Source organism: Bombina bombina, chromosome 6 (genome assembly GCF_027579735.1).
Source record: "Bombina bombina isolate aBomBom1 chromosome 6, aBomBom1.pri, whole genome shotgun sequence".
Lineage (NCBI taxonomy): Eukaryota > Metazoa > Chordata > Amphibia > Anura > Bombinatoridae > Bombina > Bombina bombina.
In genome coordinates this window covers 427409305-427423522 of record NC_069504.1, presented here as the reverse complement: position 1 = coordinate 427423522, position 14218 = coordinate 427409305, and the positions used below count along the sequence as shown (strand labels likewise).

Here is a 14218-nt window from a genome sequence, read left to right as displayed (position 1 = left end):
AGGGGACTGGTGGACAAGCCCACATATCACCTGAGAGGTCTGTGACATTTCTCACCGAGAATTATTTTTTTCACTGCCTGACTGATAACACCTTTTGTACCCCTCTGACTGACAAGGTACGGCGAGAATTAAATGGACACTCAGATTGGCTAGAGGACCCCTCTGGCTAGAGGACCAATGATAAGTAGGTATGCACTTTACTTTCACCTCATTTTTCAAGGCAAAAACAAATAGACTGAGGATCATGGGAAGTGGGAGTGATTTAAAGCTCTGGTGTGTTGCAGTATATTTTGCCTCCTCCTAGTGGTTATTGATGTCTCACCATCTGATGAGGAAATATTAAATTTACCAGTACTCTTCACAGTCCAGTATTTAACCCCATACCATCTTCAAATAAAAAAAGACCATGCTACTATATTGTGCTACTGTTTATAACTTCAATTGAAAATATTTATTTTTACATATTTATCCAAGTGTTATATAGAGAACAATACACTTTAGCAAAAATAAGTGTTTAATAATTGTATCCCAACAAATAGCTCTACCATTAAGATAATATACTTTCTGCTGTCTATTACATTTTCCTACAGAACAGAAAACAGCACAGAATCATAAAAGTACATTTTACATGACCACACCTTTCATTATATCAGGAGGTTGAAAAAAAAACACACACCAGGTACAGTCAGCAGAGGTTGAAAATTTAATTAGCAGAGGTTGAAAATTAGGTCCCAGATCTATTATACTCAAGGGTAAATAATAAATACTAGATACAAAACAGCACCAAAGTTAACTTGAAAGTACATCTAATTAAACATACTTCCTATTTAGAGTAGAAAAATGTTTTCTGGTTCTTTTAACAGTATGGCTGTGCAATAAAATTACAAGCACAGCAGGTTTTCATTTAATATGGTGTGTTTCCTACTTTATACGATTGATAAACCAGCATAAAAAACAAATTATTCTTACCAGATAATTTAATTTCCTTCTGTATAAGGAGAGTCCACAGCGTCATTCCTTACTTTTGGGAAATACTAAACTTGGCCACCAGGAGGAGGCAAAGACACCCCAGCCAAAGGCTTAAATACCTCTCCCACTTCCCCCAGTCATTCTGCCGAGGCAACAAGGAACAGTAGGAGAAATATCAGGGTATAAATGGTGCCAGAAGAAAAACATAATTTAGAGGATCGACCATCAGAGAACACGTGCGGAAATTGTCTGGTAAGCATAATTTATGTTTTCCGTCTTAATATAAGGAGAGTCCTCTGCATCATTCCTTACTTTCGGGAAAACTATACCTAAGCTCTAGAGGACACTGAATAATAACGGGAGGGACAAAAAGAGAGGCGGACTCTAATCTGAGGGCACCACAGCCTGCAAAACTTTTCTCCCGAAAGCTGCTTCAGCCGAAGCAAAATTTAGAAAAAAAAGTATGTAAGGAGGACCAGGTAGCCGCCTTACAAATCTGATCCATAGAGGCCTCGTTCTTAAAGGCCCAAGAGGAAGCCCCTGCTCTAGGAGAATGAGCCGTAATCCTCTGAGGAGGTTTATGTCCCGCTGTCTCATAAGCAAAGCGGATAACACTCAACCAAAAAAATAAAGTCGAAGAGACCTTCTGACCCTTACGCTTCCCAGAATAGACAAACAAGGAAGAAGTTTGTCTAAAATCCTTAGTAGCCTAAAGATAGAACCATATCCAAATTACAAAGCAAACATCCTTCGAAGAAGGATTGGGACACAAGGAAGGAACCACAATCTCTTGATTGATGTTGCGATCTGCCACGACCATAGGAAGAAAACCTAACTTAGTACGTAGGACAGCCTTATCAGAATGGAACACCAGATAAGGAGGCTCACATTGCAAGGCAGCAATCTCATATACTTTGTGCGCAGAAGCAATAGCCAGTAGAAAAAGAACCTTCCAGGACAACAATTTAATGTCATATTCATGCATAGGCTCAAACAGAGTCCGTTGCAAAACCTTAAGAACAAGATTTAGACTCCAAGGAGGAGCCTTAGATCTCAGGTCTGATCCTAATCAGAGCCTTAACAAAGGACTGTACACCTGGAAGCTCCGAGAGCCTCTTGTACATTAAAATAGACAGGACCGAAATCTATCCCCTCAGGGAACTGGCAGAAATGCCCTTCTCCAGTCCATCCTGGAGAAACGACAGGATCCTGGCAACATTAACTTTATGCCAGGAAAATCCACGCTCTTCACACCAGATAATAAGTAGGTTCTCCACACCTTATGATAGATGCGACAAATAACCGGCTTACGAGCTTGAATTAGAGTATCAATAACTCTCTAAGAAAAACTTCTCTTGGCTAGAACTAAGAGTTCAATCTCCACACAGTAAGACTCAGAGAATCTAAATTTCGATGAACAAAAAAGGACCTTGTTCCAGCAGATCTTTGCGACAAGGTAACTTCCACGGAGGAGAGGATGACATCCCCACCAGGCCCGCGAACCACATCTTTCGCGGCCACGATGGAGCAATGAGATGCCTGCTCCTGCTTGATGCGAGCCACTACACGAGGAAGGAGTGGTAATGGCGGGAAAAGGTAAATTAGACTGAACCTCCAAGGCACTGCTAATGCATCTATAAGCTCCGTCTGAGGATCCCTGGACCTCAACCTATATCTGGGTAGCTTGGTATTGAGATGGGACACTATGAGATCTATCTCCGGCATCCCCCAGCTGTTGCATACCTCCGCAAACACTTCGGGATGGAGAGACCATTCTCCCGGATGAAAAGGTTTGTCTGTTGAGAAAATTCGCTTCCCAGTTGTCCACAACCGGAATGTGGATCGCTGACAGCGAACAGCTGTTGGCCTCCACCAACTCCAGCATCCAAGATAATTCCCTCATCGCTAGAGAGCTTCTCGTTCCACCCTGATGGTTTATGTAAGCCACCAAGGTTATATTGTCTGATTGGAATCTGATAGACTGGGACAAACCCAGAAGGGGTCAAGCCTTCAGAGCACTGAAGATTGCCCGAAGTTCCAGAATGTTGATCGGGAGGGAGCATTCCTGAGTCTACAGGCCCTGTGCCTTCTTGGCACCCCAAACAGCTCCACATTCCGATAGACTTGCGTCCATAGTCACAATCTCTCAGGATGGTCTTAAGGAGGATGTCCCTCGGGACGGATGATCTGGACAGAGCCACCAAGAAAGCGATTCTCTCGACCTGTTGTCCAGAGAAATATGTTGAGACAAATCCGAATGATCGCCGTTCCCCTGCCTCAGCATGCACAGTTGCAACGGTCTGAGACGGAACCTGGCAAAGGGGGATTTATTGTCCATGCTTGACACCATGAGACCAATCACCTCCATACACTGAGCCACAGAGGGCCTTAAGGAGGTCCGGAGGTCAAGACATGCCGAAGCTAGCTTGCAACGTCTCTGGTCTGTTAGAAATATCCTCATGGATATGGAGTCTATTATAGTACCCAGGAATTCCATCCCAGGGTTTGGAATAAGAGAATGCTTTTCTAGATTTATCTTCCATCCATGAGATCGAAGAGGAGAGAGGAGATTCCGAATGGCCCTCCGCCAGACAAAAAGATGGCGCTTGTACCAGAATGTCGTCCAAGTAGGGAGCTACTGCTATACCCTGGGTTCTGGCAATGGCTAGAAGAGCCCCTGGAACCTTCGTAAAAATCCAAGGAGCAGTAGCTAGACCAAACAGAAGTGCAATGTCCAGGAACGCAAACCTTAGGAACTGGAAGTAATCGTTGTGGGATTGGAACGTGAAGATAAGCATCCTTCAGATCTATAGTGGTCATGAACTGTCCTTCCTGAACTAGGGAACATTTAGAAAGTTGTTGCACTTTAGGTCCAGAATCAGGCGGAAAGTTCCCTCCTTCTTTGGGACCACAGAAGGTTTGAATTGTATCCCAAACCTCTTTCTGCGATAGGTACCAGGACAATGACCCCCAAGGAGGACAGATCCCGCACGCACCCCAGAAAGGCTTCCCTCTTTTCTGGTCTGGAAGACAGGCTTGAGAGGAGAAATCTGCCCTTGGGTGGATGAGACTTGAAACCTATCTTGTATCCCTGAGCTATGACATCCAGGACCCCTGGATCCTACACGTCCCTAAACCAAGCGTCTGAAAAGAGAGACAGTCTACCCCCTACACAATCCAGCGCTGGATCAGTGGCCGCCCCTTTATGCCAATTTAGTCTTGAGGGGCTTCTTGCTCTGCTTGGATTTATTCCAGGACTAAGCCGGCGTCCAAATACTCTTGGTTTGATCGGGCTTAGTGGAGGGTTGCTGTCGTTGGGATTTATCAGAACAAAAGGAACGAAAATTAGATACTTGTCCCTTCAACTTGTTCTTTTTATCTTGCGGCAGGAAGGCACTCTTGCCCCCTGTAACCGTAGAGATAATGGAGTCCAGGCCTGGACCAAATAAAATCTTTCCCTTAAAGGGGAGGGAAAGAAGTCTGGACTTCGAAGTCATATCCGCAGACCAGAACTTCAGCCAGAACGCCTAATGTGCCTGAACCGAAAAACCAGAAGCCTTAGCATTTAGGCAAATAATCTGCATGTTTGCATCGCAGATAAAAGAATTAGCAATTATCAAGGCTTTAATTATTTCCTGGATAACGTCGAGGGAACCCTCCACCTCGATCAATTCCGATAAGGAGTCGCACCAGTAGCTAGCTGCTCCAGCAACCGCGGCCATGGCAGCTGCCGGTTGAATTAAATATCCTGTATGTTAAAACATCTTTCTTAGAAGAGTTTCCATCTTCTTATACATTGGTTCTCTGAACGATGAGCTATCCTCAAGCGGGCTATTAGTACGTTTGGCAAGCGTGGAGATAGCACCATCCACCATAGGGAGAGAACCCCACAACTCCAATTGAGATTCCGGGACCGGGAATTTTTTCTTTTTTAAAGGAAGACTAAGGGGAAAAGAAAGATCCAATTCTGTCCCATTCATTCTTAATAATGTTCGCCATTTTTACAGGCACATGAAACGTTAAAGGCACTACCCTGTCCTCGTAAACTCTAATTTAGGAATCAAAGGTTCATCAGGCAGCTTGGCCTCTGGAACCTCTAATGTAGACAGGACTTCCTTTAGAAGAAAACATAAGTGTTCAATCTTAAACCTAAAGGCTGGTTCCTCTGCAGCAGAAGGCTTAGAGGCAGCAGACTTCGTCCAAGAAAGTTCACCCTCTGAAGCCTCAGAGTGCGACTCATCCTCGGATAACAGACAGCAGAGAAATCTAATAAATTACCTGATGACACCGGGGCAGAAGAGCTGTGTTTAACCTTTCACCTGCATTTAGCAGGGCGAGGTAAAGAACTGAGGGCCTCAGACACCTCAGTTTTTAAATCTGATGGTAAAAGGCCCCCTCCAGATGGAGGATTAAGCGTGCTATGGGAAACTGCGTGTGTAGGAGACGAATGTTGGGTATGCACCTCACAGGACGGCAAGTCCTCAGAGGTGGAAGGCTCAGTGGTACTAAAAGGGTTAACCTTCTTTGAACGAATAACGTTGTCAAGGCATGTGGAACATAGTTGAGAGGGCGGACCATAACCTCCTCACAATATAAACAGGTATTACTATTTGGAATAGAGGGAGTACCCTCTAATATCTCAGAATCCTCCATAGTTTAGGCTAATGACAACAGGACACAGAAAATAAAACTTTATTTCTAAAAAAAAATAAAGGCACCTTCTTACTCCCAATGGCTGGGGCACTCACCACCTCCTAGACCTAGACAATGCAGAGAAATAGCGTATTCTCCAACAGCCAGCTCAGTCAGGAAAGAAAAAATGAATGAGACCACTTCCGGTCACATGGTGCGCAAGGCAGGACCACCCCTGCTATGAGAAAAAGTACGCCAAGTTGCACAGCACTCAAAGTGAAAGAAAAAACCTGTGCGTTCCAGCCACATAAACAGTCTATGAGCCCAATAAAATCTCACATAAAGCAGCAGAAAATCAAAGCATAACATTTGATTAATGCCCACTGTTCATGGACTTGAGTGAGAAAACAAGCAGGCAGTGAAACTCGTCAACACCGATTGCTTAGGAGCTGTTAGCAGGTAGTCTGAACTATCCCAATGAGCTACGTCAAGACCTCTGTAAATCTTTCAGTCTATGTTTGTTTTGTTTTTCAAGGCTACAATAGTAGAAAAATTTCTTAGAGCATGCAATGTTAAGACTATTAACCCTACACTACTGTGTGTTTAATCCCAGCACAGGGGTTAAACACACAGTACAAGTACCGCTTGGCACCGATAGAGCATTGCATGTCTCGTGCGAAAGCCACTGCTGATTGAACATCTGAATCGTGCAACTAATCAGTATTGCTCTGTGGGTCCCCAGCGATACTTCTGCTGTGTTTAACCCCTCTGAGGGGGTTAAAGGAACACTACACACACAATAGACAATGCAAAAGCACTTAGTTTAATTTTCTATTAATATATTTTTTGACAAATTTCAAAGTTTGTTTTATTTTCCATCCCACTGCATCATGTGACTAATCCGCCGATCACAAAACGCATGTACTTATATTCTGTGAATCTTGCACATGCTCAATAGGAGCTGGTGCCTGAAACTGTGCATATAAAAAGACTGTGCACATTTAGATAATGGATATGAATTGGAAAGATGTTTAAAATTGTGTACTCTATCAGAGTTTAATTTTGACTTTTGTAGTCCTTTAAACACACAGCAGTGTAGAGTCGTTAGTCTTAAAATGACATGCTTTAATAAATTAGAGCATGACATTTTTCGACTTATGGACCCTTGTCTCTTTAGTTCCATCTTTCCTAAAATAAAGTAATTTAGCTGGAAAGGGGGTCTGTTACATATTACACAAATACATTTAGAAAGATTGTTGCTTTTGTCATAAAAACGTTAAGCTTTTAATACTTGTTTTAATAGGGAGGTAAAATGAATATTTAGGGAAAGATACACTAGTAACTAAAATGTATAGTAAACAATTTGTAATAACAAGTAATTTCTGTAGTCTGACAATAGAATATCAGCCAAGTTCAAACATTTAGGAACAAATATCTTGTTTGCTGCAATTATTTTTCAGAAGCCACCCACTCTACCAAATAGCAAGAGCCAATCCAGGCTTGAATCTGCTGACAAGGCTAGTCACGTTAAATTAGTATAAAGTGCATTGTTTTGAAGCATTATCTGGTAAAGCAAATTAAGGAAAGATATATAGCAGGATTGGCCTTAATAAGTCGTCAGAGCATTTACAGCTCTGAGAATTAGAAACAACAATTTGAGCTAATATAACATGAAAGGGAGGCAAACTAAATAATGAAACTATACAGGTTTTATTATGCATAACTAAACATTTATATAAAAATCTCAAGGTGTTTACCGTCTCTTTAAGCCCCTTATAACAGACAAGTCCAAAGCTTTCTTTTTAGCTTGTAAAATGTAATTTCTGAATGAGGAAGACAATTCTAAAATGCACAATTATAACGTACATATGAAAATGAAAGGTTGCATCTTTATAAACGAAGTTACAAAAATACATTTATTGGAGTGTTTTAATAGATTTAAATGTTATAAATATCTGTATTGCTGCAACATCTTGACTTTAAAGGGGACAAAAACTCATTATAGAGCAAACATGAACTCTGCTGGCTGATGTCATTAGACACATAGTAAAGGAAGAAGAATTATCTGCTTCAAAGCATCAGTCACAGTTATGCAAAAACAAAATTTATGCTTACCTGATAAATGTATTTATTTCTTGACACGATGAGTCCACGGATCATCATTAATTACTGTTGGGAATATCACTCCTGCCCAGCAGGAGGCGGCAAAGAGCACCACAGCAAAGTTGTTAAATATCAATTCCCTTCCCTCCACCCTAGTCATTCAACCGAAGTAAAGGAGAGAAAGGAAGCAACAAGGTGCAGAGGTGTCTGAAGTTTATAACATATCAACAACCTGTCTTAAAAACAGGGAGGGCCGTGGACTCATCGTGTCAAGAAAGAAAAATTTATCAGGTAAACATAAATTTTGTTTTCATTCTAATGACACGATGAGTCCACGGATCATCATTTATTACTGTTGGGAATCAATACCCAAGGTAGAGTACACAGATAAGGGAGGGACAAGACAGGAAACCTAAACTGAAGGCACCACTGCTTGAAGAACCTTTCTCCCAAAAGCGACCTCAGCTGAGGCCAAAATGTCAAATTTATAGAATTTCGAAGAATAGAGAAGAGAGGACCAAGATGCAGCCTTGCAAATCTGTTCCATAGAAGCTTCCCTTCTGAATGCCCATGAGAAATCAACAGGCCTCGTGGAATGAGCCGTAACTCTCTCTGGAGGTTGCTGTCCAGCAATTTCCTAGGCAAAACGTATGATACTTTTCAGCCATAAAGAAAGAAAAGCAGCCGTAGCTTTCTGTCCCTTACGTTTTTCGGAGAAAACCACAAATAAGGAAAAAGACTTACAAAGTCCTTAGTCGCCTGTAAGTAAAATTTTAGAGCACAAACCATGTCCAAATAGTGCAGGAAGGAACACCAGACTCCTGATTCATGTTCCAGGCAGAAATTATATTATGGTACATAAAACCACCTTACCCGATGAAAATAAGGTAAGGAGACTCACACTGTAATGCCGAGAGATCTCACACTCTACGAGCAGAGGAAAAAGTAATAAGAAACAAAACTTTTCAAGATAACTTAATATCTAAGGAATGCATCGGCTCAGAGTCCCTTGAAGAACCTTAAGAACTAAATTAAGACTACAGGTAGGAGTAACTGGTTAGGATACAGGCCTGATCCTGACCAAGGCCTGACAAAACTAATGTACGACTAGGACATCCGCCAGACATTTATGTAACAAAATAGACAAGGAAGAAATTTGACCCTTTAGGGAACTTGACGATAAACCCTTCTTCAAACCTTCTTGGAGAAAGGACAGAATTCTAGGAATCCTAACTCTACTACAAGAGTAGCCTTTGGATACACACCAATATACATATTTACGCCATATCTTATAATAAATATTTCTAGTTAGTTTTACTAGCCTGAATCATGATCTTAATGACCGATTCCGAAAATCCACGCTTGGATAAAACTAAGCGTTCAATCTCCAAGCAGTCAGCTTCAGAGTAACTAGATTTGGATGAAGGAAGGACCCTTGATGACATGTCCACCAGGTCTGCATACCAAATCCTGCGGGGCCACGCCAGTGCATTCAGGATCACCGACGCCCTCTCCTGCTTGATTCGAGCAATGACTCGAGGAAGAAAAGCAAAAGGAGGAAAAAGGTATACAACACTGAAACTCCAAGGTACCGCCAGAGCGACTATCAGTACAGCCTGAGGGTCCCTTGACCTGTACCTCGGAAGCTTGGCATTCTGCCGAGATGCCATGAGGTCCAATTCCGGCTGACCCCATCTGAGAATCAAGCTGAAAAACACTTCCGGGTGGAGTTCCCACTCCCCCGGGTGGAAAATCTGTCTGCTTAGGAAGTCCGTCTCCCAGTTGTCCACTTCTGGAATGTGTATCGCCGACAGACAGCAATAGTGGGTCTCCGCCCACTGAATGATCTTGGCTATGCTGATTAATGTAAGCCACTGATGAAATATCAGCATGGGAAAAGCAGACGATGCATCAGATACCGCCGATGACATTAGAGAAGCGATGTCTTGCAAGGTAACTCCAGGTGGAGTTTGAAAGGAAGGGCAGGGCACTGCATGTGTGGGCGATAAAATTTTGGACACTTGAGGAGAAAGTTGCGGCATATGTTGAACATTGTAATTAGACTCCTGAACAACATCCGCCTTACAAGAAGTTGGCTCAGAAAAAAGTCCATCCCTATAATTTAAAATTCTCTCAACACATGAGGAACAGAAAGGGATTGGTGGTTCCACATTGGCCTCAAGACATAAAGAACAAGTGACACTGCAGGGCCTCTTGGTCCATTCTGACTCACAATGGATGAATTAATCAAATAAGTCTTAAATTTTTTAATAAAAATGAAAACAGAAAAAAAATGTTACTGTCTCTTTAAATTTTAAACCTTAACTTTTTATTTGCCTACCTGCCCTTCTGACACCGGTTACATTCCCCTCAGTAAAAGGTCCGGAACTCGGCTGTAGCGCTGTCCGGTCCTAACGCATGTGTAAACACTGAGGACTCTGTTTATAACTTCATGCTGTATTTTCCTTCCGATAACAGTAAGTGTTGAGAAAGTGGTGTGCAACTCAAATTGGCGCCACACATAGCTCCGTCCATCGTGGGCGTTTTAAACAGCAATCTCCCGATCATCATCTTATTTGTTTTAATAAGCCACCGGGAGTTAAATTAACATACTGCCAAGCCTGGAGGCAAACTGGGTCTTCAGCTTGCTAGACAGCTGCTTAGCCAACGTGCTATATGTGAATAGTGAAAAACCACCTCATACTGAGCCTATCTCCTCAGCCCCAGTGATTTAAGCCCCTGGGAGCAGTGAAAAACCACCTAATCTTAAATTTATCTCCTCAGCCCCAGTGCCTGCTTAAAAAGTGCTGTTGTATATATCCCCTCCTTTTATATATAGGAGGCTCTATGTCCCAGGTAAATAAAGTGCTCCTCTTCCTCTGAGATCCTTTTATTTCCCAGACCCAGAATAAAAAGTCAGTACTTAACTTTTAAATTTGCCAGACAGCAAGGCAGCTCATCAGGTTTGAGAGGTCCTCTCCCTTGCATAGCCCTGTGGAGAAAAGATAAAGCCTGAGTAATCTTACTTAGGCTATCAGGATTAGGGCAGCATAAATATATGGGAGTTGCAGTGAGAATTATGTCCCACAAGTTCCCATTGCTCTAAAGTCACCACTGCACTACTGAAGAGACTGATATTGACTACAGCTACACCCCAGAACAAAGCAGCACAATCTTGTACTACTTAAAAAAATAATAAACTCTTGATTGAAGAATCTTTTACCAACACCTAACTTTACCACTTCCTTGCTCTAACGTAGGCAAAGAGAATGACTGGGGTGGAAGGGAAGGAAGGTAATATTTAACAGCATTGCTGTGGTGCTCTTTGCCACCTCCTGCTGGGCAGGAGTGATATTCCCAACAGTAAATAATGATGATCCGTGGACTCATCGTGTCATTAGAAAGAAAACAAATTCTTGTACTAAACAGAATCACTAACTCATGGGACAAGTTCTATACAGGAATTTAATGTCCCTGCAAATAAATTGTTCATATCCAGATTCATGCCTGCTCCTATATACTATCATTAGGAGGTCATTCATTCTGGGAATATATATATATATATAAATATATTAACAGTAATTATGCTCACTGTAATACTTTTACCAAAAATCATGTTATATTTCTTTTTAATTTAAAAAAATATTTTTTGCCTTTTGAAACAGTAAAGGAGAAAAACATCTCATGCAAAACAAGAAAAAAAAGCCTCAATAAAAATGAAGGCATACATACATACATACATACATACATGTGTGCACTGCAAATATACAAACCCCAGGGGTTCGGAGAGCTAAATTTGACTGCTTTGCAAAGAGTCGGGAGATATACTAATATAAACACCCTTACACCGCAGGACAATTTTTAAGAGCCAATATTGTGCTTCTCGGTAGAATAATATGAGAAATGCTTTAAGCCCCTTTAAAAAAAAAGATTAGATTTATGTGGTCATTTCTCTCTGCTGCATTTACTTTCATTAAAAGTTGACACCAAAAACTATTTGTACATTAGGGCTTCAAATTACCTCTCTCAACAGGATTTCTTTTTGCATTTTATATTCAAGACAATTTAAATTCTCTTGAAAAAATAATAAAAAAATACTGTATTATTATTGTTAAAAAAAATAAAACAAAAACATAACTTCCTCAAATCTTGGTTAAAAAGTGAGAGATTTAGAGACGGTATTTGGCTGATAGGTCCAAAGTAAACTTGATAGACTGCATAGCTATTCCCCAGTCAAATGTCAACTAAAAAAAATGTAGTGTAAGCCTAAGGCCTATACTACATGAAGTCTAGACCTGCTGTTAGAATTTCTTTTACATACGATAATGCAACTGAGAACTCACAAAGACGAGGCCTAGCAGGGTTACAAATATACAAAAGTGATTAAAATATAATGTAGGAATAAAAACAAAAAAAGGCACACACTTTCTTTTAAACTCAAAAATGAGAACGGCATAAGGTAAAATATACAGTGCTGGAAAAAAAAAAAATCAGCAACATGGTTAAGGTTGTACACCTAAGTCTATCCCAATGAGACCTGCACTGTGCTTCAGCCCTCTGACAGCCACACAGTTAAAGACTTGGGACTGAAAATCTAAGAGATTTGTGCCCACATTAAAACAACCTTATAATAGGTAACCATGTTGTTTCTGTTATCATAAAAATACATGCATGGCTGTACTATAGCATTTAGCTACCTTATTTTTATATTAGAATTAAATGTCAATTCTTCAAACTGGTTCCAAAAGAAGTGTTCCTTTACTTTTCTATGAGATAAATAATGATTGCATCTTCAAACACCCTGTTAAAATTGTAGAGAGAAAGGTTGGGCTTTTTATCTCAGTTTGTATAGACAACCTTATACACAGCTTCCACAATGAGTGGCAATGGGATGGAGCGGCTCCCATAATACCTAAGAAATATAAATGGCAGTCGGAACATAATATTACATTCGGTAAGAAAGTCTTTTCAGATTAGCTACATTTCTGATGTCAATATAAAACTGGTACAAGACAATGTAGACATTGCCAGCCAAGCTGAAGATTGCTTCAGACATTGGCTAGGTGGGTTCTGGTAATTGATTCCTTTCTGATACTCCCATAAATATCCTAAACCAGATGCCATAAGAAAGCTGTGAAATAGATCATCTTGCCCCAGTGTCTATTTCTTTCTCTTTTTTCTCAGTGGCTCATCTTCTGAGCTACTGTCATCATCGCTACTGTCACTACTACTGGTGCTGCTGCTGCTACTGCTAGTATCAGAATCCGAGTCAGAAGAGGAAGACGAGCTCCGTGAAGACGTGGAGGATGAGGAGCTAGAAGAGCTTTTATCACTGTCCTCGGAAGAGGAAGAAGAGCTTGAGGATTCTTCGCTGTCAGAAGAGGAGTCACTATCGGAGCTATCACTACTGCTGCTCTCACTGCTGCTGCTACTGGAGCTAGTAACACTTTTAGACCTGTAGGTGGAAAAGTAAAGTCTTTAAAAAAGCTGGTACATCAGTGTCTGACTTTTCTACTAATCAAACAATATGGGTCTATTGATCAAATGGATAGGAAAGTCAAAATTAAACTTGCATGGTTCAGATTGAGCATTTCATTTGATCACACTTTTAAATTCACATCTATTTTCACATGTGCCAACTACACTAGTGGGAACTAGCTGCCAATTGGTGCCTGGACACATTTTGTCTCTTGTGATTAACTGACTCGATGTGTTCAGCTAGCTGCTAGTAGTACAATGCTGTTCCTTCAGCAAAGGATAACAAGAGAATTGAGCAAATTTGATAATAGAAGTGAATTGGAATGTTTTTTTTTAAAATATGTTATTATATATTAATATAGATTTATATTATATTATATTTTGGGGTTTCCTGTCCCTTCAATAGGTAAATGGGAAGTGAATTGAAACATTTCAATTCCCGCCATTAACTATGCATTATGAAGGGCCAAACCCAGTGAGTATCTCCTACAAGAAAATATGAGTTGCTGTGTAAAATAGCAATGTAGGTGAACTGTATGCAGTATTATCTATGCATCGTGCAGGGCTGACTACGCTCTTCTTGCAGGCGATAATCACGGGGTTTGGCACTTCATAAAGCATAGTTAAAAGGGACAGTCTACACTTTTATTAAACTTACATGTTTCAAGTTATTGCCACCAGAGGATCCTCTTTCTCCCTACAGTGCTTGTAGCAGTTGAGAATATTCAGTGTAAAAACAGAATTTATGTTTACCTGATAAATTACTTTCTCCAACGGTGTGTCCGGTCCACGGCGTCATCCTTACTTGTGGGGATATTCTCTTCCCCAACAGGAAATGGCAAAGAGCCCAGCAAAGCTGGTCACATGATCCCTCCTAGGCTCCGCCTTCCCCAGTCATTCGACCGACGTAAAGGAGGAATATTTGCATAGGAGAAATCATATGATACCGTGGTGACTGTAGTTAAAGAAAATAAATCATCAGACCTGATTAAAAAACCAGGGCGGGCCGTGGACCGGACACACCGTTGGAGAAAGT

General features: G+C 41.0%; 1 protein-coding gene across 1 annotated transcript in view; it reads right to left on the bottom strand.

The window, feature by feature from the left end:
* Positions 1 to 417: 417 nt before the first annotated feature.
* Positions 418 to 14218, bottom strand: part of ZCCHC10 (zinc finger CCHC-type containing 10) — a 112123-nt gene continuing 98322 nt past the window's right edge. Inside the window, exon 4 of the mRNA XM_053717171.1 lies at positions 418 to 13159. Within this exon, the coding sequence (XP_053573146.1) occupies positions 12865 to 13159 (295 nt within the window). The 3' untranslated portion in view covers positions 418 to 12864. The remainder of the gene's footprint in view (positions 13160 to 14218) is intronic.